This window comes from Chelonia mydas, chromosome 3, assembly GCF_015237465.2.
Source record: "Chelonia mydas isolate rCheMyd1 chromosome 3, rCheMyd1.pri.v2, whole genome shotgun sequence".
Classification (NCBI taxonomy): domain Eukaryota; kingdom Metazoa; phylum Chordata; order Testudines; family Cheloniidae; genus Chelonia; species Chelonia mydas.
Window position 1 is genome coordinate 35207107 of NC_057851.1, and position 27547 is coordinate 35234653.

The 27547-nt window shown below is 41.2% G+C and overlaps 1 protein-coding gene across 20 annotated transcripts in view; it reads left to right on the top strand.

Moving 5' to 3' along the window:
- MYT1L (myelin transcription factor 1 like) overlaps positions 1-27547 on the top strand; it is a 387237-nt gene that overhangs the window by 335598 nt on the left and 24092 nt on the right. For all 20 annotated transcript variants that reach the window (XM_037894144.2, XM_043542308.1, XM_043542307.1 and 17 more), the window contains 3 exons: positions 10390-10452; positions 22634-22717; positions 24335-24556. In XM_037894144.2, the coding sequence (XP_037750072.1) occupies positions 10390-10452; positions 22634-22717; positions 24335-24556 (369 nt within the window). The remainder of the gene's footprint in view (positions 1-10389; positions 10453-22633; positions 22718-24334; positions 24557-27547) is intronic.

Below are 27547 nucleotides of genomic sequence, written 5' to 3' on the forward strand. Positions count from 1 at the left end.
ATGCTGACTGTTCCTGATCACTTTCCTCTCCTCTAAGTGCTTCAGAATGGATTCCTTGAGGACCTGCTCCATGATTTTTCCAGGGACTGAGGTGAGGCTGACTGGCCTGTAGTTCCCAGGATCCTCCTCCTTCCCTTTTTTAAAGATGAGCACTACATTAGCCTTTTTCCAGTCATCTGGGACCTCCCCCAATCGCCATGAGTTTTCAAAGATAAAAAAAGCATTGAAAGCAGCTATCAAATCCCCCCTCATTCTTCTCTTCTGCAGACTAAATAATCCCAGTTCCCTCAGCCTCTCCTCATAAGTCATGTGTTCTAGTCCCCTAATCATTTTTGTTGCCCTCCGCTGGACTCTTTCCAATTTTTCCACATCCTTCTTGTAGTGTGGGGCCCAAAACTGGACACAGTACTCCAGATGAGGCCTCACCAATGTCGAATAGAGGGGAACGGTCATGTCCCTCGAAATGCCCTCTTGGCAACAAGGGCACACTGTTGATTCATATCCAGCTTCTCATCAGCTGTAACCCCTAGGTCCTTTCCATTCCACACAGAGGAACTGCACTGGTTCCAGTGCCAGGGGGCCCTCAGCGTTGCAGAGATAAAGGCAAGATTTTCCCTGTTATTCATTCATTCACATTCTACCACAAGATAATTTGGCTGCCTCTCTTTATTGTCCCCAGGACATTCTTTTAGGTGTCCTGACTCTCATGTTTCCCCCTGAAAGTGATACTCTCAATTTATACAAATGCAGATATCCCAGAATGCCTCATGCATTTATGATATCACTTATACCATTGCGTGCAATGAGACTTGTGATCGCTATAGTGTTCAGCAAAGAGGAGCTGCCAGGTAGATTTCACATAGGAGAAAACTCAATATTTAACATTTTAAAACTAATTTCTGTACTGAATGCTCCTCCCAGTTTCTAGAAATTCATCATGTAAATGTAAAATTCACTCAATTTTAATCTTGCAGTGAACCTTAATGATCCTATGATTTTAATAGGGCTCTGATTAAAAAGTACTTTTGCGGGTATATTTTGAACCCTAGAGCGTATAACTAAGAGCTCAGGATCCACTGAAATATCCCTTTCCTGAATGCTTGTCCCACAGAGCTGATGTTGCATCTTGTATCTAGTTCAAGGGATTTTGAAAAAATGCCCATCCCTGGCCTAATTCTGCTCCCATTGAAGTTGATGGGAAAACTCCCTTTGACTTAAGTGAGAGAATAGTCCAGTACTGTGCACTTTTGAAAACCGTATTTGTGACTCTTGATGGTCAAGAAGAATAAGTACCACACAGATTCTAGAGTGACATAGTGTTTCCTTCTCTAATGCAGGTAGACTTCTGTGTAAAAGGCTGTAAATCCACCATCTTCAAGAAGCACTATAGTTCAGACACACACACACAATTCATACCTTACAATAAATTCCAATTCCTCACTTGACAGCTCTTTTTCCTTTCTCTCTCACTTGTAGATTTCATTCAATGAACTGAAGAGGAAGTGTCATTAGGGATTTGTTTCTGATTGCTACTATGCCTCAAAGGGCTTACGATCTAGTTAGAGAAAATAAACAGTGTACAAACCCATCACAATGAGATTAGAAAAGCAGTGTGTTTTGGGTGCAGCTTCATGAGAAAAAAAGTTGTGTTCAGAACTCAAGTTAGCTAACTTGAGTCAATTAATGTGAGGTAAAATCACAAGGCAGTTTGTAATTTTCACACGAGTTAGCAGATCAGGTTAAAGACTATGGGGGAGCTTTGGGTTTACCGTGACCTGCTAACTTGTGTGAAAACTACAAGGTAACATAAGTTAAGAATACATTTTTCCCTAGTGAAGACATGGCCTTAGTGATAAAGCTAAGCATTATCACCCCTACTCAGTAAAGAACTTAAGCATATTCTTAACTTTAGGCATGTGAATTCTGTGAGAGTACTCATGAGCTCAAGTAATGTGGTGAATCTGGGCCTGTTTTAGTAATTCCCTGATTTTTAATTGGATTTTTATTTTTAAAGAGACAGAGCATCTAGTGGTATCTCTGCTTTTAGGAGACACTGTTGGCACTGAGAGCAGGAAACTAAGTGATTTGGCTGGCATAGAGATAGAACCCACTGAATTACTGAAGGTCAACTGAATCTCGCTCCAAAAGAGCCTTCAAGTTTGAGGCATTGAGGAAGCCTGCATAAGCTGTGCCTCTTCTCTGGATAAATTAAACGTTTCAGTTTTCAGTTATGTCAATCCAGCCCTTACCATGTGTCATGAAATCTCTGAAAGAAAAAATTTGTAGAATGTGCATAGTGTATTGCAGATTAGCAGTATAATCCATGATTTAGGTCCATTGGCTAAAGGTGGTGTTACTAGTTTGGACAATCAGCTTTAAAAGAAGGACTCATCCAAATCTGCACAAAAGAATGAGGGAGAAAACTACTGAGGTCTCTTTCTGTTTTGTTTAGGAAAAAACTCTTTGCACCCTTGTGTAAGAAACTAGTTGGATAAACACTTGCTAAACTGCACATTAGTTTAAGAAAAACATCCATTAAGCTTAGCTTGAACATTCAGGGTCAAATTATTTCATTATTATTTGTAGTCAACTGAGCTGGCAGTACTCATCTTTTGTATTTTTTTAATTATTATTTTTGCATGGGTCTTTTAAGTCCAAAACCAGTATTGGCTCCAGCTGTCCCAGTTTATTTAGCTGCCTTCACTGATGCTGGCAGCAGTTTCCTATAGCACGTCTAATGAATGGGATATTAAGATGTACTAGGTACATTCAGTCCACTGGACAAGCTTATTTGCTGGATGTACCTGGTATATTATTTTTCAGCAGTGAAGTGTCTAACATTGCTGGCATTATGTGGTCATAATTAGGTTTCAAATATCCTTAATCTTTTCCCTGCTGAGAATAGTTTAAATTTTCTGTAATGAAGTAATTCTGTGATTTTGGAGACTAAAATAAACTTCTGTTGCACCTTCTGATTACATTCCTTTTTAAGTACTGCAGGCAAGCTATATGATCCTTTTTCCACTTGTTTGGAGTTTGATTTTCAGAGGGGCTTTGCCCCAACCTCCTTTTGTATTTGAACATATAAGCCCTATGCACAGTGTTTTTAAGCATTAATGCTTGCACATGCAGTTGATAGAGTCAAACTTCTACATATTCTAGTATTAGTGCTTGTAAAATGAATGTGCAGATGTTTGCATGCCCCTGGTTTCTGAAAATTAGGATCCATAATTTTAATGGTCCAAGGGATTTGTAAATATCTGCTTATATAATCTACTTGAAATACAAATTAAAATTTAGTACATTTAGACCAGAATAAGCTTATCATAGAGTCATAGAAGATTAGGGTTGGAAGAGACCTCAGGAGGTCATCTAGTCTAACCCTCTACTCAAAGCAGGACCAACCCCAACTAAATCATTCCAACCAGGGCTTTGTCAAGCCGGGCCTTAAAAACTAAGGATGCAGATTCCACCACCTCCCTAGGTAACCCATTCCACTACTTCACCTAGTGAAATAGTTTTTCCTAATATCCAACCTAGACCTCCCCCACTGCAGCTTGAGACCATTGTTCCTTGTTCTGTCATCTGCCACCACTGAGAACAGCCTAGCTCCATCCTCTTTGGAACTCCACTTCAGGTAGTTGAAAGCTGCTATCAAATCCCCCCTCAGGCTTCTTTTCTGCAGACTAAATAAGCCCAGTTTCCTCAGCTTCTCCTCAAAAGTCATGTGCCCCAGCCCCCTAATAATTTTTGTTGCCCTCTGCTGGACTGTCTCCAATTTGTCCACATCCTTTCTGTAGTGGGGGATGCACCCAAAACCTGGATTCAATACTCCAGATGTGGCCTCACCAGTGCCGAATAAAGTGGTATAATCACTTCCCTTGATCTGCTGGCAATGCTCCTATTAATGCAGCTCGATGCTGTTCGCTTTCTTGGCAATAAAGGCACACTGTTGAGACATATCCAGCTTCTCGTCCATTGTAATCCCCAGGTCCTTTTCTGCAGAACTGCCACTTAGCCAGTCGGTCCCCAGCTTGTAGCAGTGAATGGGATTCTTCCGTCCTAAGTGCAGGACTCTGCACTTTTTCCTGTTGAACCTCATCAGATTTCTTTTGGTCCAATCCTCCAATTTGTCTCGGTCACTCTGAACCCTATCCCTACTCTCCAGTGTATCTACCTCTCCCTTCAGCTTAATGTAATCTGCAAACTTGCTGAGGGTGCAATCCATCCCATCATCCAGATCATTAATGAAGATGTTGAAGAAAACCGGCCCCAGGACCAACCCCTGGGCACCCCACTTGATACCGGCTGCCAACTAGACATCAAGCCGTTGATCACTACCTGTTGAGCCCGACGATCTAGCCAGCTTTCTGTCCACCTTATAGTCCATTCATCCAATCCATACTTTTTTAACTTGCTTGCAAGAATATTGTGGGAGATTGAATCAAAAGCTTTGCTAAAGTCAAGGTATATCACGTACATCCCTTTCCCCATATCCACAGAGCCAGTTATCTCATCATAGAAGGCAATCAGAATTGCCCTTGGTGAATCCATGTTGACCGTTCCTGATCACCTTTCTCTCCTCCAAATGCTTCAAAGTAGATTCCTTGAGGACCTTCTCCATGACTTTTCTGGGAACAAAGGTGAGGCTGACTGGTCTGTAGTTCCCTGGATTCTCCTTCTTCCCTTTTTAAAAGATGGGCACTATGTTTGCCTTTTTCAAATCATCCAGGACCTCCCCAGATCACCATGAGTTTTCAAAAACAATGGCCAATGGCTCTGCAATCACATCAGCCAACTCTCTCGGCACCCTCGGATGCATTGCAACCAGCCCCATGGACTTGTGTATGTTCAGCTTTTCTAAATAGTTCTTAACCTGTTCTTTCACCACTGAGGGCTGCTCACCTCCACCCCATACTGTGCTGTCCAGCGCAGCAGTCTGGGAGCTGACCTTGTCTGTGAAGACTGAGGCAAAAAAAGCATTCAGTACTTCAGTTTTTTCCATGTCATCTGTCACTAGGTTGCCTCCCCCATTCAGTAAGGGTCCCACACTTTCCCTGACCTACTTCTTGTTGCTGTAGACACTTGTAGAAACCCTTCTTGTTACCCTTCACATCCCTTGCTAGCTGCAACTCCAATTGTGCTTTGACCTTCCCAATTACACCCTTCCATGCTTGAGCAATATTTTTATATTCCTTCCTAGTCATCTGTCCAAGTTTCCACTTCTTATAAGCTTCCTTTTTGTGTTTAAACTTACCGACAATTTCTCTGTTAAGCCAAGCTGGTCGCCTGCCATATTTGCTATTCTTTCTGTACATCAGGATGGTTTGTTCCTGCACCTTCAATAAGACTTCTTTAAAATACAGCCAATTCTCTTGGACTCCTTTTCCCCTCATATTAGCCTCCCAGAGGATCCTGCCCATCAGTTCCCTGAGGGAGTCAAAGTCTGTTTTTCTGATTTTCTGATTCATTAAATCTCTGTGCATAAGCTACACAAACATTATAGTGCTGAAATCAGCATATGAAAGACCTTTCTAAAAGCATACAGCCTTGTCTACATGAGAAAGCTGAACTGGTTTAACTAAAGGTGTGATTTCAAACTGATTTAGTTAGATTGGTACAAACTGCTGTGTGAACACTCTTAGTTCAGTTCAGTTGAAGACTTATTTTGGTTTAGCTTATGTCGATTAAGAGTCAGTTTAAGTTAAACTCATATAAGCCACTCTTCCATCGAAATAAGTGTCCAAATGGGGGTATGCAAGGGTTTAACTTCAAGAAAAAGATTAGTGCTGCTTACAAATCCTGTTAGTTAAGGGCAAATCATGCCTGCCTGTGGAGATACACTGTGGGAGAGTAAGAAAGGGCCCTGGAAACTCACCGTGTGCCATTTCTATCATATTGCACCCTCAGGGAGAGGGGATAGAGGGTCTATGGAGGAGGCTTTGGCCTCCCAACCCTGCTGATCTCTTGGATAAATGAGGAAGGGAACGCTAGGTTCCACGGGCAGCTCTAGTGGGGAAGCTGGATGGATCTGTGCTCTCCTATCTCACCTAAGTGGAGGGGACATTCAGAGCCTAAGTCTGAAGACACTTTCAGCCCAAACATTTAACTAATGGGATAATGAAGGGCCCACTCCCATGGGATGGTATTGTTAGGGGGCTGATCTAGATTCCATTGAAGTAATTGACTCTGACAGGAAGAGAAACTGACCAAAATACAGTGGCTGTGATACCTGTGAAAAAAAGAGGACACCCTGAAAAAATAATAGTAGTGCTTAGCCCTTATTTGGTGCTTTTTATTTGCCAGTCTCAAAGCACTTTACAGAAGAAGTATGTCTCCATACATGAATTTTATAGATGGGGAAACTGAGGCACAGATTGATGAATTGACTTTCCCAAGGTAATTCAGGCCAGTGTCTGAGCCAAGAGTAGAACCCAGATCTCCTGAGCCCAGTTCTCTAAATTAAAAAAAATAAATATTTAGAAATAAGGTATTTAAATGGGATTATTTTTAATCCTGTTCATTAATCATTTAATGTTTTAAACTTAAAATGTCCACTATCTAAAACAATTACACATTCCAGAATGTGTGTGCTAGTTATCTGTGTCTGGTATGAGGCATGGGGAGAACCCCCAAATTGTGTTACTGTTGAGTAAGGAACTTGCAGCCTAACGTAGGGCCAAACTCTCACCTCCATCCGAGCATCCCCAGTAACTTTAATGAGGATACACAAATGCAGCCTCGAGCAGAATTTGGCCTTTAATTGCTTACAAAATAGCAAGAATAAGGTGAGATAGGTTTGCATATCATACCGAGATATCATCATTTGATTTATTATTTGTATCACAGCATTGTTTATAGGTCTCAGCCAAGATCAGGATCACTGTGTGCCTGGTGCTGTACAAACACATAAGAACCAATAGTGCTTAATACAATAGTGTACAAAATAGATAGCCCCTTCCCATGCAGAATTCTTGTGCAGGACCCAGTTTTTATGCTACACCCAGTACTTGCCCAAGTCCAAGGGGGATCTGTTAGCATTTCCAGCCTTGAATACACCAAGTAAAGCATGTCTGGGCATGGGAGAAGGCATCTCCTGCCTGCCTTCCTTCCTTCCCTTTCCCACGTATGCATGAGTCCTGGGAAGAGCTAGATAGCCTGTATTATAAGATACACAGGTAACACTTTTTCTGAAAGTGTAGGAAGATTGCTTGTGAGCATTATATGTGAACCTCCTCTCTCTAAAGATATAGGATGGGATTTGAAAATGTGTACAGTGCTGGTCTAATTCAGTTCCCGTTGACTTCAGTAGAAGCAGAGTTAGGCCAGCACTGAAAATCCATCACACTTTTTCTCCTGGTTTTTGCAGGCAGCGTCTCCAACCACCACTATCTGAGTAATATATTGCCGTCCTGCTCACCCAGAGTTGTTCTGGTTCTAAGAAACTTACTTGAGTGCAATAAACCTATGATATTCCACAGGTTCTTAGCACATATAGATTGCTGACATCTTTATTCATAAGCTCTTTCCTATGAAGTGAATAAAAAGAAGTGAAGTTTTACACAAATGAATTTTCATAGGGCACGTCTACACTACAGACTTAAGTCGACCTATGTTAGTAATTACTGTGGTGGCTGATAGCCACACTACCCTCCTTCTGTTGCTGGTGCATGTCCTCCCCTTGAGCGCTTCCACCAACTGAAGAGGGGCAGTGTGGGGGAGGGGCTGAGAGGCAGAGCTCTCAGCTCTGCATGGCTCCTAACCGGGATCCCAGCTGCCCCCAGGCTCTTGACTCCCTGACCCCAGCTGGGAGTAGTGGGGCAGCCGCCCGGCTTCTTGCCTTCCTGTTCCCCTTCAGGAGCAGGGGGCAGCCGCCTGGGCTTCTTGCTTCCCTGAGTGGGGAGTGGGGAGCCAGGTGGGCCAGCTTTCTTGTCAATTTCAGGGCTCTAGCCAACAGCCAATGTAAAGGATGCCGTGTCTATACAGACATTGTGTCGCCCTAATTACACCGACATCAAACTTACGCCTCTCGTGGAGGTGGAGTTATTATGTCGAGGTAGTAGGGCACTCTTAGTTCTCCCAGCACTCTAAAAAACCCACCTCAATGAGGGGCATAGCTTCCAGCACTGGGGCACTGTCTACACTGGCACTTTACAGCGCTGCAACTTGCTGTGCTCAGGGGGAGTGTTTTTTCACACCCCTGAGTGAGAAAGTTGCAGCGCTGTTAATTGCCAGTGTAGACAAGCCCTGACATAATTAGATTGACATAATCTGCCTTACATCAACCTAATTGTGTAGTGTAGACCAGGCCAGAGCCTCAATTTTCAACTACTTTGAAACTTAAACATTAATAGTTTCTGAAAAATAGCATTCTGTAAAGAACATCTGTAGCAGGATGAATCAGTTTGAAAAGTTTCATTCTCTTCCCTTTATTTATGAAGGGGGAAAAGAGCTTCATTTAATGTATAATATGTTTGCTATGTATTCACTTTTTGCCATTAATACAGTAGTTTTTTAAAAATCCAGTTGTATGCCAAATACTGGTTCTCGTTACATGAAATTGCTTCATGGTTAAATTAAGGATGCTTTAATTAGTTATAGTTTTCAGGAATATTATGTGAATTAATAATATATCTAAAATATACATTTGTTTATTATGAGGAATGCTTCTATTTATTAAAGACTCAGAAAATATAGAAGAATTTATCTGAATAGTAACTGAAACCAAAGCAACTGAAGTGGTTGTAATTCACCCTGTTATTTTGTTGCAAGTCTGTGTATGGACACTTGTTTCAGAAAAAGAACTCCCTGTTCTATGTATGCTGATTTTTTACTAATTTAAATTACAATTACAGTACACTGAAATTGGACACTCTTAATCTAAAACTCTATTTTCTACACATAGACTGGAATCAGAATAACTAAAGGTGTGATTTACAACAGCTTTAGTGATTTCTGTTTCAGTTCCTGTGTAAATGTGTCCTGAAAGTCCATCAGAAACAAAATCCTTCTGCTGGCCACTTGTTTTATTTCTGGTTGTATCATCTCTCGTTGCTTGCCTCTTCATCACTATCACAGTCAGTTAATTCACTGCCAGGTGCAGAGTGTATCCCAACTCCAGTTAATAGAAGCTCTAGTTTAATTTGTGTCCCTGTGGATTGTGCCAAATACCCTTGAACCTTCAGTCCTATGACGCTCCACAACAGACGGAGGTGATTTTGAGCTCCACAGAAATTTAATTTCAGCCTTACGGGGCATAGGAGTTCCAGAACACCGAAGTTCCTGGTTATTTGAATATTTGAGTTTATGAAGGTTTTAGATTTCCCCAGAAACCTTTGTGAGAAAGGGCTTATCTGTATGAGTTTAGGCCTCCGTTCAGGAAAGCACTTAAGCATGTGCTTAACTGGGGAGATCAGACTTAAGCACACTGGGACTTAAACAATGCTTCAACACTTGCCTGAATAGTGATGCTTTCCCGAATTGAATTCTTCAAGAACAGTTAGAAGTCCAGAAATGCACAAACTTAGTGTGTCTTGGAAATGTATAGTATTTGTCTGATTGTATCACATAAAATAGTTTCGCTTCTCTTCTTTTAACTCATTACACTTGTTGTAATAGTTAATATGTCTTATGAGATCAAGTCCAGAAGTTCAAATACACACGGTTTATTTTAATTAAACTTTCTAATTTAATTTATTCTGTAGCGTACATGCCTGTCTTCTCTGTGTAGAACCTTTTTCTATATTCATTAAAATACTGTACAGTCATTAGAAATTCTCCAGGACATGATTACATGAATGGCTCTTTTGTCCAGTTTGTTTGTTAGTTAGATTGCAATTTGACCACAAGAGGGCAGTATTCTTTTTTCCCCTCTTGCCTGCATTCCTGGCCTTTCTCAGAGGCTTTTCCTCTAGTAAAAAGAGATCAGGTTGTATGAGACTGCGGGCAGTGGGCTACAGCAATAACCATACTTGGTAGCAGGATGCCCAACATGTAAAGTTATCCTTGTTTTAGTAAATGGAAATACAGCACAGGCCTGACCTGTTTCAATATTCAGTGGCTGTGGTGAGGTGACATCTGGCTGCTGCTAATTAGCTGCGGAAATGCCTTGCTCATCTTCTAATGCCAGCGTTGGCCAGATGCTGTCTGAGTGGGGAGGTGACCTGGAAGCAAACAGCTTTCTGCTTGCGAGTAAAGAGAGCTTTTCCACCCTCTGCTTTGGGATTAAGCTCTGAGGAGGCAGAGCCAAAGAAGCCCGCAGGGGTCTCCCTGGCTGGCACCTGTGGAAACGACATCCCAAGCAGGGAGTTTTTGATGGGCAATTAATGTATGGGTTTTCTTTCTTCCAAGGAAATTACTCCATTTAATATTTTTTAAAATTTATTTTAGGTGTCCCACCCCTGGTTGCGATGGCTCTGGGCACATTACTGGGAATTATGCTTCACATCGAAGGTATGTAAAGAGAGTTTTTGGTCTTTAAGTCATGTATGTTTCAATTGGATTACAAAATGGGAAAGGGACTTGGGGTGCGGGGAGCGTGAATCTGTCACCTGTGCCTGATTAAACTTTTATTATCATTTGCATGAGGTGCTGAGGGAAATGCTGCATTTATAGATCGAGGTAACAATAGTATCTTCCCATTCCCAGAAGAGGAGATACTATGGTAGTATAGTAACTAGGGAGTGGTAGATGCTGAGTAGTTAGTGCCACCTCTATTATGTGTATGAAACTCGGTAAGGTGAGAAAAGCTGCTTTATATTTAATAACAGGAATGTACCCGATGATGTCTGGCCCAGGGTTAGTAGGATAGCCAATTCCCGCTCCTATTAAAGTTAATGCTATTGGGCCTGATTATCTGCTCACATAGGTGCAAACCAGCAGGAACTCTGTTGAAGCCAGTAGACGTACAGCAGTGTAAAACTGGTGTAAGTGAGAAAAATAGTTTAAAACCAAAACATCATTGAAACACAGACATGAAGGAATCTGCCACCGCATTCGGTTCAGGACAAATGACAACTAAATCACAATAATGATTAAATTCCCTTTAAAAATAATTTAATTTCAAAAATAAAGATTACCTTAAAAAAGACAAGGTGTAAAAAGTTTAAAATCACCTAAGTGAGTTGGGAGCCTAAATCACATTTTCAAAAGTGACCGAGGGCCAGATTTTAAAGGTATGTGGGCACCTAATGATGCAGATAAGTGCTTTATAGGATTTAAAAGTCTAGTTGCTTTTTAAAAATTCCACTAGGGACCTAGCTGCATCTTTTGGCGCCTAAGTACGTTTAAAAATCTGGCTTTTAGGGATTTAGGGTCTAAATCTCATTGAAAGTCAATAAGAAAGGGCAGATCTTCACTAGGAATTTACATTGTTATAGCTACATCTCTCAGGGGTGTGAAAAATCCACACCCCTGAGAGACGTAGTTAAACTGCCCTAACTCATGGTGTAAACAGAATTATTCTGTCGACCTAGCTACCACCTCTCCGGGCTCTGGATTACCTATACCGGGGTAGTAGTGACTACACTGAAGCACTACAGCAGTAATGGTGCCGCTGTGCCACTGTAGCATTGTAAGTATACACAAGCCCTTAGGCTCCTATGTGTCTAAGTCACTTTTGAAAATGGGTCTTCGGCACCTGTGTCACTTAGGTGCTCTATTACTTACCTTTTGATTTTAACTGAAAAAGCAAAACAATCTAAATGTACAGTAGCATTTTTTAAAGATCTTGAACAGCCCGTTGGAAAACTCTAACTCTGCTGGGTAAGGGAGTTGCATCAGATGGTTTTTTAATGTTGCATTAGCACAGATAACCTAAATCGGAGGCAGGGGAATGAAGATCAGAACAATACAGAGAGCAAAGGAGCTCAAATCATATAGAACTAAATAATGGGAAGGGCACATCGCAGTTGACACTGATGTAATGTACACACAACAGTAAATACCAAAGAGCTCTTAAATTCAGATTATTTATGAAGATTGGTATTAAGGTGCTCTGCCAAATCACTTGCCCCCAAACTTCCTGAATCTGCTAATGCAATTTTGAGGTTCTTTTGCATCATGGTACAAGTGAGAGCAAGTGTCTTGTGGCCAGTCTCAGAAGTCATCTAGTCAGTTTGAGAAAAAAGAAAGGAATTAATAACACTGAATGAAATTCAGGGGACTATGAAGAGGTTGCGGGGGAAGAGAATATACCTCAACCCACAAAAAAGGCACAAGGCAACTCTGCCTCGCTTCTGTGACTTAATCCAGCCCTGAAAATAAGGACTATGATCCCTGTGTTAATTCTGTTCAAGTGTTTGTGGCCTTTGGTCTGCTTAAATTTGAATCCAGTAGCCCTACCCCACCACCAAGCCCCTATCCACAATGGGCTATTGTGAGCTGATGTGTAGCTCAATTCTGTGTGTGCATTGTTGTATTAATGTCGAGGGAATAAAAGGGCCCAAAGAGTTAAAGGTGTTAATATGACCCAGTCAGTGTCCAACATTAAACAGTCTCAAACAAGATTCAGGGTTTGGTATAGAGCAGTGGTTCTCAACCTTTCCAGACTTCTGTGCCCCTTTCAGGAATCTGATTTGTTTTGCATACCCCAAGTTTCACTTGTCTTAAAAATCACTTGCTTGCAAAATCAGACATAAAAATACAAAAGTGTCACAGCATGCTACTACTCCAAAAATGCTTACTTTCTCATTTTATCTGTATTAAATTTTAGTTTGTATTGACGTTGCTAGTGCTTTTTATATAGGCTGTTGTAAAACTAGGCAAATATCTAGATAAGTTGATGTACCCCCTAGAAGACCTCTGCGTACCCACAGGGGTACGTGTACCCCTGGCTGAGAGCCACTGGTATAGAGACCTCAGCCTGCTTAGTGCAAATGTTATGCCTCAGGGTTTGTCGGCGAGCGGGATTGAACCAGGGATCTCTGGAGCTTAGTGCATGAGCCTCTACCGCATGAGCTAAAACCTGACTGGCTGTTAGCTCAGCCTGTAGAGCAGACTCATTTTATCTCTCTCTTTAAGTAGTCTCGGTGCCACTAGATGGGACAGAACACCCCACCCAGAAGGTGTGTGGGTTACACAAACACATAATTAAAAATCCTTTTAACCTTTAAATAAACATACAGAAGAGAATGAAAAACAGTTAAAGCATCTGAAATGTAAAGTACAATATTAAATAAGGCTTTCATTTTAACAACATCCTTGTTCCCTTTCTCTTTAGCTGGAAAGAGTTGTTAGAAGGAAAACCTCCCCTGTTTAACAGTCTTTTAGGAGATATCAGAGATGGAGGCAACTGTCCTTTTGAAGAAAATAGAAGTTAGTTCCAATGGGCTAGAGCTGTTGTTATTGTTGTTAAAGTCCGATCCTGTTTCCTTTAAGACAAACACACACAACAGGAGAAAGAAAAGAACAGCAAAGATAGAAAATGCAGCGTCTCTCTCTGGTCTTGACTCTCACTTGCAACCTCACTGCTGGAAAAACACAGGCGCAGCACATGGCCTTATCAGCCACTCCGAGACCTGGCAAACTTGTACCAGCATTGGGCTGTTTGGGCACTGCATTTAGTTGTCCTCTCTGGTCACAGGCCAAGAGCAATATATGTAGTCTTGGCCAGCTAAGCCAGACTTTATTAGACAGAAGGAGAAAGGAGAGAGAGAGGAAAAAGAAGAAATAAGGTAGGGAAGGGAAAGGACACATGTGGGGAGGGGCAGTACAAAGTCTCACATCCAAGGTGATATTTGGGACTTAGCCAAAGCTGGTGGAGGTGGCGATGTCATCTGGCTTACTCTCTCTGGCCCGGTCTGGTCAGGATATATTTCAGGATTAGGATGAAGAAGGTCGGGGGTCCCAGAAGATGGTGGAAGTGGCAGCCATAATGGTGAAGCTCACTCATTACCCTTCTCTCGTTTTTCAGTCAGGCAGAATTGCAGTTTGTTGGCATTTTCCTCAAAGTCTTTTTTTTTTAGGACCCCATAAGGAAGTGATGGGTGGAATAGACCATCCTCTCATTATTTTGCCCCTGAATTAGGCCTAGTTTCCAACTCACTGATTTTGGTTCACGGATTTCTTGTTCCATGCTTTTCTTGTGTATCAAGCATGACCTCAACCTGGCCCTTGAGTTATATCAGGAGACCTTTTTTTTTTTAACTAATTCAACGTTTGTTGCTATAGGTTATTGTGACATTTTATAAACTTTCAGTCACTTTTCACAGCTGAGTTCACAATAATGGTAAGTGTGTAGGCCCAGTTATTACAATAGCAGTCATCCCGTGTGCCTCTTCTACCACCCCCCACCCTTCCTGATTAAATCACTGTGATTTTACTGAATGAAGGCCATTAGTAGCCCTCAAGTCCTGAGTGAACATCGCCAATAGTGAACAATATTGGCATTGTTTAGGAAGTTGCATGAGTGAGAAAAAATCATACAGGTGTGAGCCTGTAACAGCGAAGTGTCCCTCTGCCCTAGCTGTTCTAGGCAACTCTGTTTACAGCATGGTAAACACACGGTGAGTTGCACAAGGCCACACACCTGCTGGCAAGAACAGAGGAAAGGCTGAGACCACAGCCCACCATCTCCCTGCCCTGTTTAACAAGGACTAGACAGTCAGAGTCCTGGGCAGGACTGGGATGTTAATGATTCTGGTCTACTTTTTTAAGGGACACTACTGTTCTGGTTTGGGGATAGACCCATCCCAGTTTTCTGCTACCAGCAGGCAGCCATCTGCTCTTTGAAGGAGCAGAAGAGGATTAACTGGCAAATGGTCTGGCTAGATAAAATGCAATCCATTTACCAGACAAGCTGCTGTGCATTCAGCATCCCACTCAGCCTGGACCAATCTGCTCCCATTTTAGTGCTGTCATACCTGCTACCTCTGGGTCTTGAAACTACTTCCCTTTCCTTGCGCTTCCAACAGCCACCTTCACTTAAATCTCTCCTTTAAACACATTTCTTCAGTGTTTACATTTGGCTTACAATTGGACACATTTACAAGAGTCCTGGGATTAATCTGGAATTTTATGCTACGTGTGGGAGGTAATCCAATACTTTATGGTGTACCTGGAGGAAGGAAATAGGTGCTTTACAGTGCTACTGGGATTTATCCAGTGCTTTGTGTTTCTAACCTGTTCTGTTTTCCTAATTTATATTAGATAGGTGCATTTGACAATATTTTCCTTAATTTTTATAGAGTCCCAGCACCCAAAGGGACTCAAAATAAATAATATAATGTACTTACTTGATCTGGAATTTGTCCAGTCATTAGGATTAACACACCTACTCCTTTGAAAAGTACCATGGGGTCTTCAGTGACCACCAGGCTCCAGGACCTTGGTTTTGCATCTTGTGGAAGAAAGCACTACCAGCACCATATCCTGAGCACCAGGCTGGAGTGCTGGCATTGAACTCAGAGGGAGACATCCTATCTACTCTGAGTCTCCATTTCCCACAACCACCTTGTTTTTCATTGGAGGTTTCTCATCTACATACCGAGCTAGCACATCATTGCTTCATTTTTGAGATCACAGCCTATGAGCTGCCCAAGACCCTTACTACTGACTAGTGAAAGTATATTGATAAAAGAATTAATGAACTGGTAACCTGTAAGAATGGTTATATATCATGGACTTTCAGTATGTCTATAACCAGTATTTCTGATTCTCTCCTTGAAAATTAGCACTACTTTCCTCCTGTTTAGATCTCATTAAGTAACACTTCTTTTTAGACTATACGTGATACAATGATGTGAAACCCTTTTTGTACAAGAACATTTCAATGACATACTGCTATCTTAACTGACTGCCAAAATGTCTGGGTGACAAGGTGGGTGAAGTAGAATCTTTTATTGGACCAACAATTGGACAAGCTCTTGAGGTTCCATAGGGCTCTTCTTTAGGTCTGGGTATCATTTGTGTGGCAGATAGCTGCTATATAACAAACTCCTGAATTTGAAGACAAATGTAGCCTTGGTTTAACCCTGTGCAACTCCATTTTAGTCAATGAAGCCATTCAGTGCCCTTGAAGATGTTGAAGTTACACTTGCATACATCAGGGCTGAATTTGGCCTGTCATCCTGTGTTTATTTTATGAGGAGTTAGTTTGACATGAAAAAATGAAATAAATGTGTATACTCTGTAATAGCTTTTGGTTGTAATAGGATAAAAAATTAAAACAAAGGCTCATATTTGTCATGTGTTTCTTAATGAATCTGCTCTCAAAGGAAAAATAAATAAATCATATACCCAGAACTATGTATTTAAAAGGTACTAAAGAACCTGAAAGGTCTTCGAATTTACTAACATATTATAGTGCCAAAAAAAGGTATTGAATCATGAATCAAGGCATAAACCGTTCATTCTGATTTTGTGATGAAAGCCACACACAAATTTCACAAGCGCACACAGCTGTATATCTAGTATAAAGTATTTTGCTTTCCTAGGCAATTCCTCTAACAGTCCAGCTTTCAGATACAATAAGAGACAGGATTTGTCACATACATGATCAGCATCAGTATCATTGATGGGTTACTTCTTCCACACAAGTTGGAACGTTCAGAACTTTTCTTGAAAAGGAAAGTAGTAGTCTCTCGTCAGCAAATAGAAGCCAAGACGTAGGAAGAACTTGACATATGTTTGTATAGTGCTCAGCACAATGGGGTCACCATCAGCATGGGTGCTACTGCAGTATACATAATAAATAACACCACCATATAACCGGCAACCTAGATAATTCTGAAAAAACAAATTGAACTAAACCCGAACTTCTGGCAAAATTCTTCTCTGAGCTATAATTGTAGTAAAGGCAGAATTACTCTACTCAGGTCAGTGAAGTAACTCTAGCTTTACACCAAAGAGCAGAATTTGGCCCTTCATTGGCATCTGGAATTGATGAGAATTATGACGACATTCTTGATACCTGCTGTTTGAGCTAGTAGAAAAATTCTTGTTGAAATATATGGGGGGAGGGCGGGGAAGGGACTGGAAAGTAGCTTTTTAACTAAATGCAAACTTTTACAAAAAATCGATCTTTTTCAGTAATTTTTCTTTCTTTATTTTTTTGAAAATCCTTGCTCCATTGAAGTCAGTAACAAAACTCCCATTGACTTCAGTGGAGCCAGTATTTTACCTTCTAAGGATATCTGACTTGAGCTCAAATTAGTATTATATAGGAGTAATTTAAAGAACAACAAGCTAGATGAATGTTTAAACATGTCCTAAACTTGTTAAAATTATCTCCTAAATATCTGTCTAAATAATTCATACATGTTAGTGTTGTAGTGTCAGTAGTTGCTCCGTCATATCTGTGGGACAGAGAAAACAGTGAGATTGTTGACAGTGATGGAGAACTGGGTCAGAGGGGACAAAAGGTGAGGAATTCCAGGGGGCAGCAGGACATCCAGAAGAGATTTCATGTACAGAAAAGGATTTAAAAGAATCACCTGTAACAGAAGTTTAGAGAGAGGTTTATGATTTTCAAATAAAGAACAAGCAGCTAACAGCTGATAGGATGAGTGACAAAATATAGGTAATGTACTGATTTTATGTACAACTGTGTTGGACTCTAGTGGCTGGCCCACAGTGTGAATAATGGGAATAACACTACTAGTGTTAGACAAGGGAGATTTCCTTCAACTCATGCTAGAGGCCTCTGTCCTTGCAGCTGAAGGGCAAATGTTCTGGTCCTAATTACCAAAGTCAGGTATCTGGGTGTATGCGTGTTGTGATGCTTGTAGTAATTATGTCAGTTGTATGCAAGAAATGGATGCCTGACAAGTGAAAATCCCCTGGAAAACCAGGTATCCAAGAAATTTTTGGTAGTTGGTAAAGGTGGATGCAGAATATGTGAGGTCACCAGTAAACAAAGCCATCTGAATCCTTCCTGTGCCATCAGATGTCACTTAGGGCACAAACAAGGTTCCGTTGTCCCTGTCTATCCTGGGCCAGTCTTTACATATCCTATATGTTGTTTATTCCCATAAAATTTGCCCCCCTAAATACTGTTTGACGGAGGGATTCTTTAGGTCAGCCCCTTTTACATGTTCCCCACCTGTCCAATGGCATACCTACCATGGCAGATGCTCTGGCTTCATTCTTAACGTATGTCCCAGATATTTCCATCTTCTTTTCTGGAGATAAAGAGTCAGAGCCAGCCCATAACATTTTGGCGCCTAAGGCGGGGAGCTCAAATGATGCCCCCATGGCCCCTTGCTTGGGCCAAAACTTTGAACGGTCTCAATTCTGCCTTCTTCCTGTTCTACTCGTCTCATGGTACTGCTCTGCTACCTACCGCAATAAAGGAGAACTAACAACTTAAAATGCCTCGTTCAAAATTTTTAAGTAACACTTAACTTTCAAATGCCTGAACAGCAAATGTAACTTTTCTTGTCTGCATAGTAAACACTGGCATTTTTATCTGTTTGAATAATCGAAGTGGTGCTTTCCATGCCTTCTTGGTTGCAAAGATTTGAACTGCTTCCTGAAGGTCCACAGTCAGGACCAGCTCATGCTTTACTGAGATGGTTGAAAGGCCGACCAGCCTCTCCTGTGTCATTGTGGAGGGTAGATGTGTTTTTATTAACTTCAGTTTGGAGAAGCTGCATTCTCCACTGACAACTGTTACAGGAGGTGTTAGAAGTATGCGCAGAGCAACAAAAGCATTTTGAAAGAGTGTGGTCATCTTATTTGTGCACATATATTCCAGAACAGCCTTTGGAGTTGATCTTGCTGAAATGTATCTTGAAAGGGCTTTCAGTTCATCACCTAAATCACTCGCATCAATATTGCGCATGTCATCATGTGTCAACACTGTCTCTAGTGCCCCGCATTGCTGGTGTAGGTCTTCTTCAGGTATAGTGAGGAGTTTTGGAATATCCTACAACATCCCAAATATACTACTGGGTTCTTTGAGCTGCATGAAATGTTTTTCAACTGACTGTATTGCACAATCTAGCACCTGGTTAAAGAACTCAACTTTGAATTGTTGTTTGGGGTCTTATGGGATTATCCCGTGCCTCATAATCAAAATGTCTTCTTCTTCGGTGACTCTTGTATTCTTAAATGGATGGGAAAATAGCTTCAGTGTGAAGTTCCTCTGCCAACTCTTGTGCACTCTTCAGAACATTTTGAAATCCCTCATCTGACCGGTAAGACTGTAGGTATGACTTTGCTTTGTCCAGTTGTTCCATTGCTCCAGATATATCAAGGTCAACACCTTGGAGTCTCTTGCTTACAACGTTTATTTCAAACAGTATGTCATGCCACAACACTAAGCCACACAGAAATTTGAAGTTATGTATGATTCTGGTGATTCCATTTCCCTCTGCCACTGTTCTCCCACGAAAAGTTCCTTTCGTAGCATTATCCTCCATAATGGCAACTATGGCATCACCTCTCTTCCCAATTTGGTGTTTGATAGGCTTTATCGCCTCCACTCGACTTTCCCATCGTGTGGCACTCAGTGGTTTCAGTGTCAGAGAGGATGTTCCCAGATGTTGCTTCAAAATTTGCCATCGATGAGTTGATGGAGAGAAAAATACATACATGCTTTGAATTACATTAAAAAATTCAGCAGCCTCACTAGAAGCTGATGCTGCATCACTGACCACCAAGTTCAATGAATGAGAACTGCATGGGACAAAAAAAGCTCGAGGGTTTAACTCTCGGATCCATGTCTACACTCTGTTCTTTCCTCTTATGTTGGCACCATTATTGTAGCCCTGACCTCTCATGTCAGCTTTCACAATTCCCGTATCTTCCAGCTTTTTAAGAAGCACATTTGTCATACCAGCTCCTGTAGTATCATCAATGTCAATAAATTCTAGAAAGTGCTCTCTGACAGTCACCATTGCAGGGACATTTTCGCTATGCTCTGTTGTTGTTACAAAACGCACCATTAAAGTCATTTGTTCCGTGTGGCTGGTGTCAGGTGTGCAGTCCAGAATAACAGAGTAATATCTTGCTGACTTCAGATCTGCCACAATCTTCTGTTTGACTTTTGTTGTCAGTAACTGTATGATCTCATTTTGAATTGTTTTTCCAAGGTAGTGGTGTGTGTACATTTCTTGGGTGTTGATTCTTCTTAGATGCTCCTGGAGTACAGCATCAAACTCAGCCATCAGCTCCACAATTTTAAGGAAGTTTCCATTGTTTGCGTGTAACTGATCTGAAGTGCCGTGCAGTGCTAGGTTTTGGGTAGCAAGCATTCTCACAATGGCAATGAGCCTTTTCAGAACATTTTGCCAGTAAAGAGACTCTGATGCAATCTTCTCTTGATGCTGATCATCTATGGTGGCCTTTAACCTTAGTTGCATCTCAAGCTCTCATTCCACCTATGGAATGCTCTCTGGTGATTTGCTGCCTTCTCATGGCATACCAGATTTCTAGCCAGATTTTTCCAGTTCTTTGTTCCTGTAGAACCCAATGCAGCTCGAACATTAGACTGGAAGAGTTTGCAACAAAAACAGTATGCAGCATTCTGGGTTTTTGAGTACATAAGCCATGGCCTCTCCACTTTGTCACCATTGGGGATTTCACGCCAGTAATGTGTTGGATGGAAACTTCTATTTTCATTGTCTTTGGAACATGAAGTTTTTCACCTGCTGTGGTCCATGCAGTACAAGGAAGTCCCTCAGGCTACTGTTCAAGTGGGTCCACATCCTGGATCATCTAGACTTAAGGAACTAAACTCAGCAGCAGCTGTTTCTTGTGCCTCCACCACACTCTTCTCTGATCTAGACTTTTTTTCAAGAATATGCATGGTTACATCTATTTGAGATGGAGATATGGATGCTACAGGAGCTGCCAGGTCACCTGCACTCTGACGAACTGGAAGATCAGGCATCTCCTCACCACTCTCATCCTCACCGGGGCCAGAAAGCTTACCGTGAATATTTGTGTCTATGTATCTCAGGAGAGCTCCTTCCTGCTTAGATAGAAAAGCTTCCTTTGCTTTCTTTCTTCTTCTGAATGTTACCCCAGAGGGGCGTTTTCTTCTTTCACTCATGACTGCTGTTCTGTGCCAGCTATAGTGGCTCTCAGCACTCGATTGAAGGGGACAAATAAGCAGGTAGCTTATAAGGGGACAATAAGCTGGTAGCAGGGCCTGAGTGAGGGGAGATATCAGCTTTTAAGGGCCTAACTGGCTCCTACTACTTCAGTTGACTGCCTGTTCTCTTCAAGTGGGTTCAGGGAAGCAGCAGGAAACAGGAAGCTCCCTGAGAAGCTGGTGTTAATCAGTCCAGGCTCCTGGGGGTGCTAGAGAGGTACCTAAGAGGCTCCTCCTCCTCTCTCCCCCTGCAGCTCCTGCTGCTTTCTGTTATTCCATCTCACCTTTTCTCCTGCCTGCCTGTTATGTCTCTTGTGCCCTCCTTCCTCCAGCACAGCACTCCACCATCTCTGTGCATCTAGAGAGGAGAGAATACATATGCACCAGTAGCAGACACAATTGTCTACACTCTGGGTCCTAGTGGCGCCCCTCCACAGTCTGGCACCTGAGGCGGCTGCCTCAGTTCGCTTCATGGTAGGCCAGCCCTGAAGAGTTATTGAACTTTCTGACAAATCCTGGCACTTGTTGTAAGTTCATTTCATTTAACACCTAGTGTTTTCCCGAAGCACTTGCTTTTAAAGGCAATTAGACATCTATCTGTTCCTTTGATGGATTTCCAGCTTCCACATCCATATGAGAAGGTGAAAATAACGTTTGAGTTAAAGATTAAGCATCGTTTTTTTCAGATGTACACATTTGTGTCACTGACACACATAGCAACTGGTAAAAATAACCTTCCTTCAACTCTGACTGGTTTAGCCCAATGTGCCCAATTTTTACAAACTTACTCAGTTGCTGAAAAGCTTGCTAAAGAGTTTATATAACTATACCTTATATAGTAAAGAAGAACTCAGACTGGAAGTTCTTTGGATACAAAGGTATAGTTCTTTGCATCTTGTATAGTGCTGAATACATTTTCAGTGCCTAATACATAGTACTTTTACCTAGCTTGCTAGCTAGCTTTATTAGATTTTCCCTTGGCTTACATTATTTTTTTCCAGGAAGTCATTGCACAGCTTTGTAATCTGTGCAATATTATTATCCATGATTCTTTAACAAATTCCTGAATGCATGTTCCACAGGAAAATTTTAGAAAATTTAACTGTCTTCATATATCCCCTAAAAGATCCCCTCTCTCCCCCCCCCCCCCCCCAAAAGATATAGAGATCTTTTTTGCTTTTACTCCTTATTCTTATTTACATCTCAAGCACACACAGGACATGCTATCTTTCGGTCATAAAACACTGGATCCCACTCCTTCTGAAGCCTATCACTGCTTCTGCTGAGTCAGCTGGAGGGATCATTAGACAGAGATTTGAAAAGCTGCTTTCTCTCTCCTTAGGGGCTGTGTGTGTGGTGTGCAAAGTACTCCCAGTCCCAGCCTTCAGTCAGAATCTGAGATACTTGGCTCCCCCTTGTGGTTTTTTATTGCCAGCTGTCTTTCTTCTTTAAATCATCAGAGCTATAACTGTTGAAAACAAGACAGTATTATCTAGCCTGTAGTATTTCATGTGCAAAGAATGTCCCTTTGTAGAGCCCTTATGAATTATAGTCAGGAATGAGGAATTACTTTTAAAAACTTGTTCTTTCACTCAGTCTCTCAGGTTGTCCACGAGCAAAGAAAAGTGGAATCAGGATAGCACAAAGCAAGGAAGACAAAGAAGACCAAGAGCCAATTAGGTAAGTACAAATCTAGTCAAATAACTTTGTGTGTATTATGAGAGCAGGTATATCGGCAGCCTGATTTTCTAAAATATGAACTTTATCATATTTGTCATAGTAGTTCAAGAATAAAGATACGCTTAACTAAAGATCACAGTTAGTTGTTTTTAAATCAATGGAAAGGTCATATCTGGTTTGCTTAAAACAAATTCAGTTGTTCTCTGACTATTAAAGGCTGAATCCTCCACTGATATAAATCCATTGACTTCAGTGACTTGACTTCAGGTGAAGAGCCATGCTTATTTACACCAGCTGAGGATCTGATCCCTTGTATCTGGAAAGTTTGAAAAACTGTATTTTTTAAAGTGAAAATAAAAAATAAATTCAAGCTCTCCACAGCCTTGTTCTGTTAACACAGTGAATAAACACTATAGACAAGCTACATCTGACACACAAAGTATTTAAAGGGATTCAGAAGTCAACAGGAGTTGGGAACGATCACCTCTGAAAATCAGGCCAGTGATTTGGGTGCCTGCAAATTGAAGCAATTGCCTAACTTTAGGCACCCAAGTTTGAAAATTTTGGCCCATGTTTCTCCTTGTGAGATGTGGAATGACCTCTGCTCCCGTTGATGTCAGTCAGTGTGGAGGCTGCTCAGCACCTTTCAGGATCAGACCCCAAACATTGCAGCATTGTTTTAGTGTAAGATAACCAGACAATGAAACGGATTACTCTGACTGTCCAAACTGCACAAATTGTAAAATTTAATCAAGCAGCAACATGCTGAAAAGTACATTTCAACATGCTGAAAAGTTTAATACTCTAAACTGCTTCTACTAACACAGGTAACAACATTTGTTTCTTAAAAGTAAATGGGGCTAAATATTATGGGGGGAAATCTTGAGCAACAGTGAGCACCTGATGAGCACACAAAGCTCCTTTCATTGATATCTCTGGGCCCGATCCTGTGAGATTTAATAGCTTCTAATAGCCAGTCAGCCAATGAGCACTACCACATTTCACGATTTGTCCCATTAGGCGCTGTTGGTGCTTAAAATCTCGGAAGCTTTGGCCCGTGATTTTTAATCTGACAATGTCCCTTTGAAGTACTAACTATGGCAAAGGTTTGATTAAGATCGAAGTCTTTATAACATTACCATAATTTTAAAGTAAATCACCTTTAAATTTCATACACATTCTTAAAATGCACATAGAACTATGCTAAGTGGGATTTTAAAAATTTTGAGTTTTTAAATTTCACTATTCAGTCACTGAAGCTCAGTAACTATCACTTTAAACCCAGTGTGCAATTTACCATAATAGACACCTTCATTTAAAACATGTACCCTGCTACTTTCTCTCCAATATGCAGTGTAAGTGGAAAGCCTAGGACTTTGCCATTGATTAGCATGGTTATTTTTTATCAGCCAGAGAGCTTTTTTTGATTAACAAAGTTCTTCTAGCTTCACATGTTTGACTATTCCATTGGGGTATCTTTGGTGATTTTTTTTTTTAAGTCCATAGAGCATGATTGTTCTTTTCTTTTCATGTCAGGTTTATTTTGACTTTGTTGTAGAGGCTACCAGGTATATGATGGCAAGACAATAAAGTTTATCTCATCTATCTGCTATCCAGATGTCCAGTTCCTGGTTGTGATGGTCAGGGTCATATAACTGGAAAGTATGCATCCCATCGCAGTGCATCAGGGTGCCCTCTAGCTGCCAAAAGGCAAAAGGATGGGTACTTAAATGGCTCACAGTTCTCTTGGAAATCAGTGAAGACGGAAGGTATGTCATGTCCAACTCCAGGATGTGATGGCTCGGGACATGTCAGTGGTAGTTTTCTTACGCATCGTAGGTGAGTAACTACAGTCTATATTTTCCCCTCAAAAGTACTCCTTAAGTTAGATAACCCTGATTTGCAGTACAACCTCTTGCCATGGCATGTTTCTGTTTTAATTTAATTTTGTCTTTTTTTACTCTGTGGGAAGCCACCTTTCTAGTGGTTTAAGCAGGGACTCAAGATTCCTGAGTTCTGTTTTTAGCTATAAGGTCTTTCAGGAGGAGATCATGATTCCTTTCGTATATCGAAGGAACTTCCAGAAATAAATGTTCAATTATAAAAACTCCAAATCTGCCACTGACTTGCTGTGTGACTTGTTACCTAGGTACTTAGGCCTACCTTTGCAAACTTGGGTGCCTAAAGTTAGGCACCTAAATTCATCTGTATAAGCAGCCTGATTTGCAGAGGGGTTGAGCGCCTGCATCTCCCATTAACTTCAGGGAGAGACAAATGCTCAGCACCTCTGTAATATCAGGGTACTTATATAGGTGTCTGTGTATGGACTGAGATGCCCAAAAAAAGGTTGGCCTTACCCTCTCTGTGTCTCAGTTTACCCTTCTGTGAACTGGTATGTTTACTTACCTCATGGAGGTGCTGTTATCACATTCTGGGCTGCAATCCAGACCAGTGAGGGCACATGAAGTAAACTTTTCTTTTGCAAAATGTAAATAGGTCACTGTGGTGTGTTTTTACAATTTGATTCTTGAACAAGTTGTCAGAGACCCTAGAGCCCACAAATCTGGTGTGAAAGGATTTTACTACCGAGCTTAATTTGAAACAGCATTCCACTCCGACAATGTCAGCACTATGGATTGGCGTGCACTAGCTTGAGAGAGACATGGACTCAGGAGCAGCTTAGCTACTCTAATACATTATAAGAGAGGTGCATGCAAAGATGCTATTTTAAGGGCCTTTGGATCCTTTCCCTTGTGTGTGTTCAGCACCTCAATTTCATTGTGACTGTCTTGTTCGAAATACATCAAATCAGAATTCACCCATTTGAAACATGATCATGTACGTGTAAAAATCCCTTTAAGAGGGACGAGGTTACTTAAGCTGTTTACAGTCTATCTGAGTTGAGCAAATTAAATATATTTTCCCTTTTGGAAAGCAAGATATTTAAAAAATATGTGCTTACCTTACATTAATCTTTTGAGCTAATGCTCATGCCCATTATAAATTATTGCTAAACACAGAGGGAAAATAATTAGCCTTGAATAACATACCCTGTAATGTCATTGAGAACAGTGGAGTTCCATGGGGTATAAGTCAGGCAGAGCTTGGCTCATGGAATGAAATCCAGCATCTTCCAGTCCTGTCACAGAAGGCTCCACATGATGTAGAAGTGCAATGGGGGATTCATCACAGTAGTGCTGGGTGAGGAATTTGTGCGCAGACTGGCGGAACAGCAGGGGAATGACTAGTTGATCTGTGAACTGTGTGGCTTCACTGGGGAGGAGTAGTGGTCATCATCCACTGTTTTCTCTCTGTGGAGGACAAGGGGCTCGGCTGTATTAATTTATTAAACCTGAATGTGACGGGGTCCTGGGAAACGTTTATTTCTGACTATTTTAGAATATGGACCATAAATACGGGTAGGGTTAGTTAATAGCAGAGCTGACAGGAAACAAGCAAGAAGTTAACACAATGAATCCAAATAAGACACCTCTTTGTAAATAAGTCAGGAGGTTAAGGAACAAATACCTGAGTTATTAGCTGTGAAGATGCTATTTGCAGGCCCTGGCAAAGTTACACAGCTGTTTTGCTAAGGCTGGGAACAGACAGATCGAAAGAAATGAAATGGTTTAATGCCTCTCAAAAGGAGGGCAAGGCAGTTGTTCAGAGCAGCTCATGAGGAGCAGACTGACACAGACAAACAGACAGGTCCTGTGGCATGGATGGGTCTGAAGCAACTGGGTCTTCCAAAACTTCTAGGAGATGGTGAGCCTTGGGTGAAACAGATATGCATATAGCTTGTCTCAGACTTTGTTCCTCCTATTCAGATTAAACATTACTTTGGTTTGAAAAAGCTGTCTGACCACTGTATCATCTGGTATAGAGGCTTATTTCAGCAATAGGATACATACTACCATTAGTAATTCTGCAATTTCATATTTGAGTTCCATCAGTACTCCTGGGTGAATATCATCTGGTCCTGGTGACTTCTTACTGTTTAATTTATCAGTTTGTTCTGAAACTTCCTCCATTGATACATCAATGTGGGACCATACTTCAGACTGGTCACCTTAAAAGGACAGCTCTGATGAGGATCTCTCATCCTCTGCAGTGAAGTCAGATGCAAAGAATTCATTTAGCTTCTCTGTGGTTGTTTTATCTTCCTTGAGTGCTCTTTTAACACCTTGGTCACCTACTGACCCCACTTCCTATTTGGCAGGGTTCCAACTTCTAATTTACTTTAAAAATATGTTACTGTTAGTTTTTGTATCTTTAGCAAGTTTCTTCTCAGATTCTTTCTTGGCCTGCCTTATTATACTTTTACTCTTATGCTCCCAGAGTCTGTGCACCTTCCTATTATCCTCAGTAGGATTTGACATCCAGATTTTAAAGTATGCCTTTTTGACTCCAACGGGCTCTATCGCACAGTTTAGCCATGGTGATTCTTTTGATCATCTTATTGTCTTCTGATTTGGGATACGCATTTAGTCTGAGTGTCTATTGTGGTATTTTTAAATAGTTCCCATGCTGTTTACAGGCATTTAATCCTTGAGACAGCTCCTTTTAATTTCCATCTAACAAGCATCCTCATTCTTGTATAGGGCCCCATTTTAAAGTTAAATGTTACGGTGGCAGGTTTTTCTGCTATTTGACCTCCTACAAGGATATTACATTGAATTACATTATGATCACTATTACCAAGCAGTTCAGCTATTGTTACATCATGAACCAGAGCCTGTGCTTCACTTAGGACTAAATCAAGAATTGTGTCTGCGGGTTCCAGGACTAGCTGCTCCAAGAAGCAGTCATTTTTAGTATCTGAATATTTTA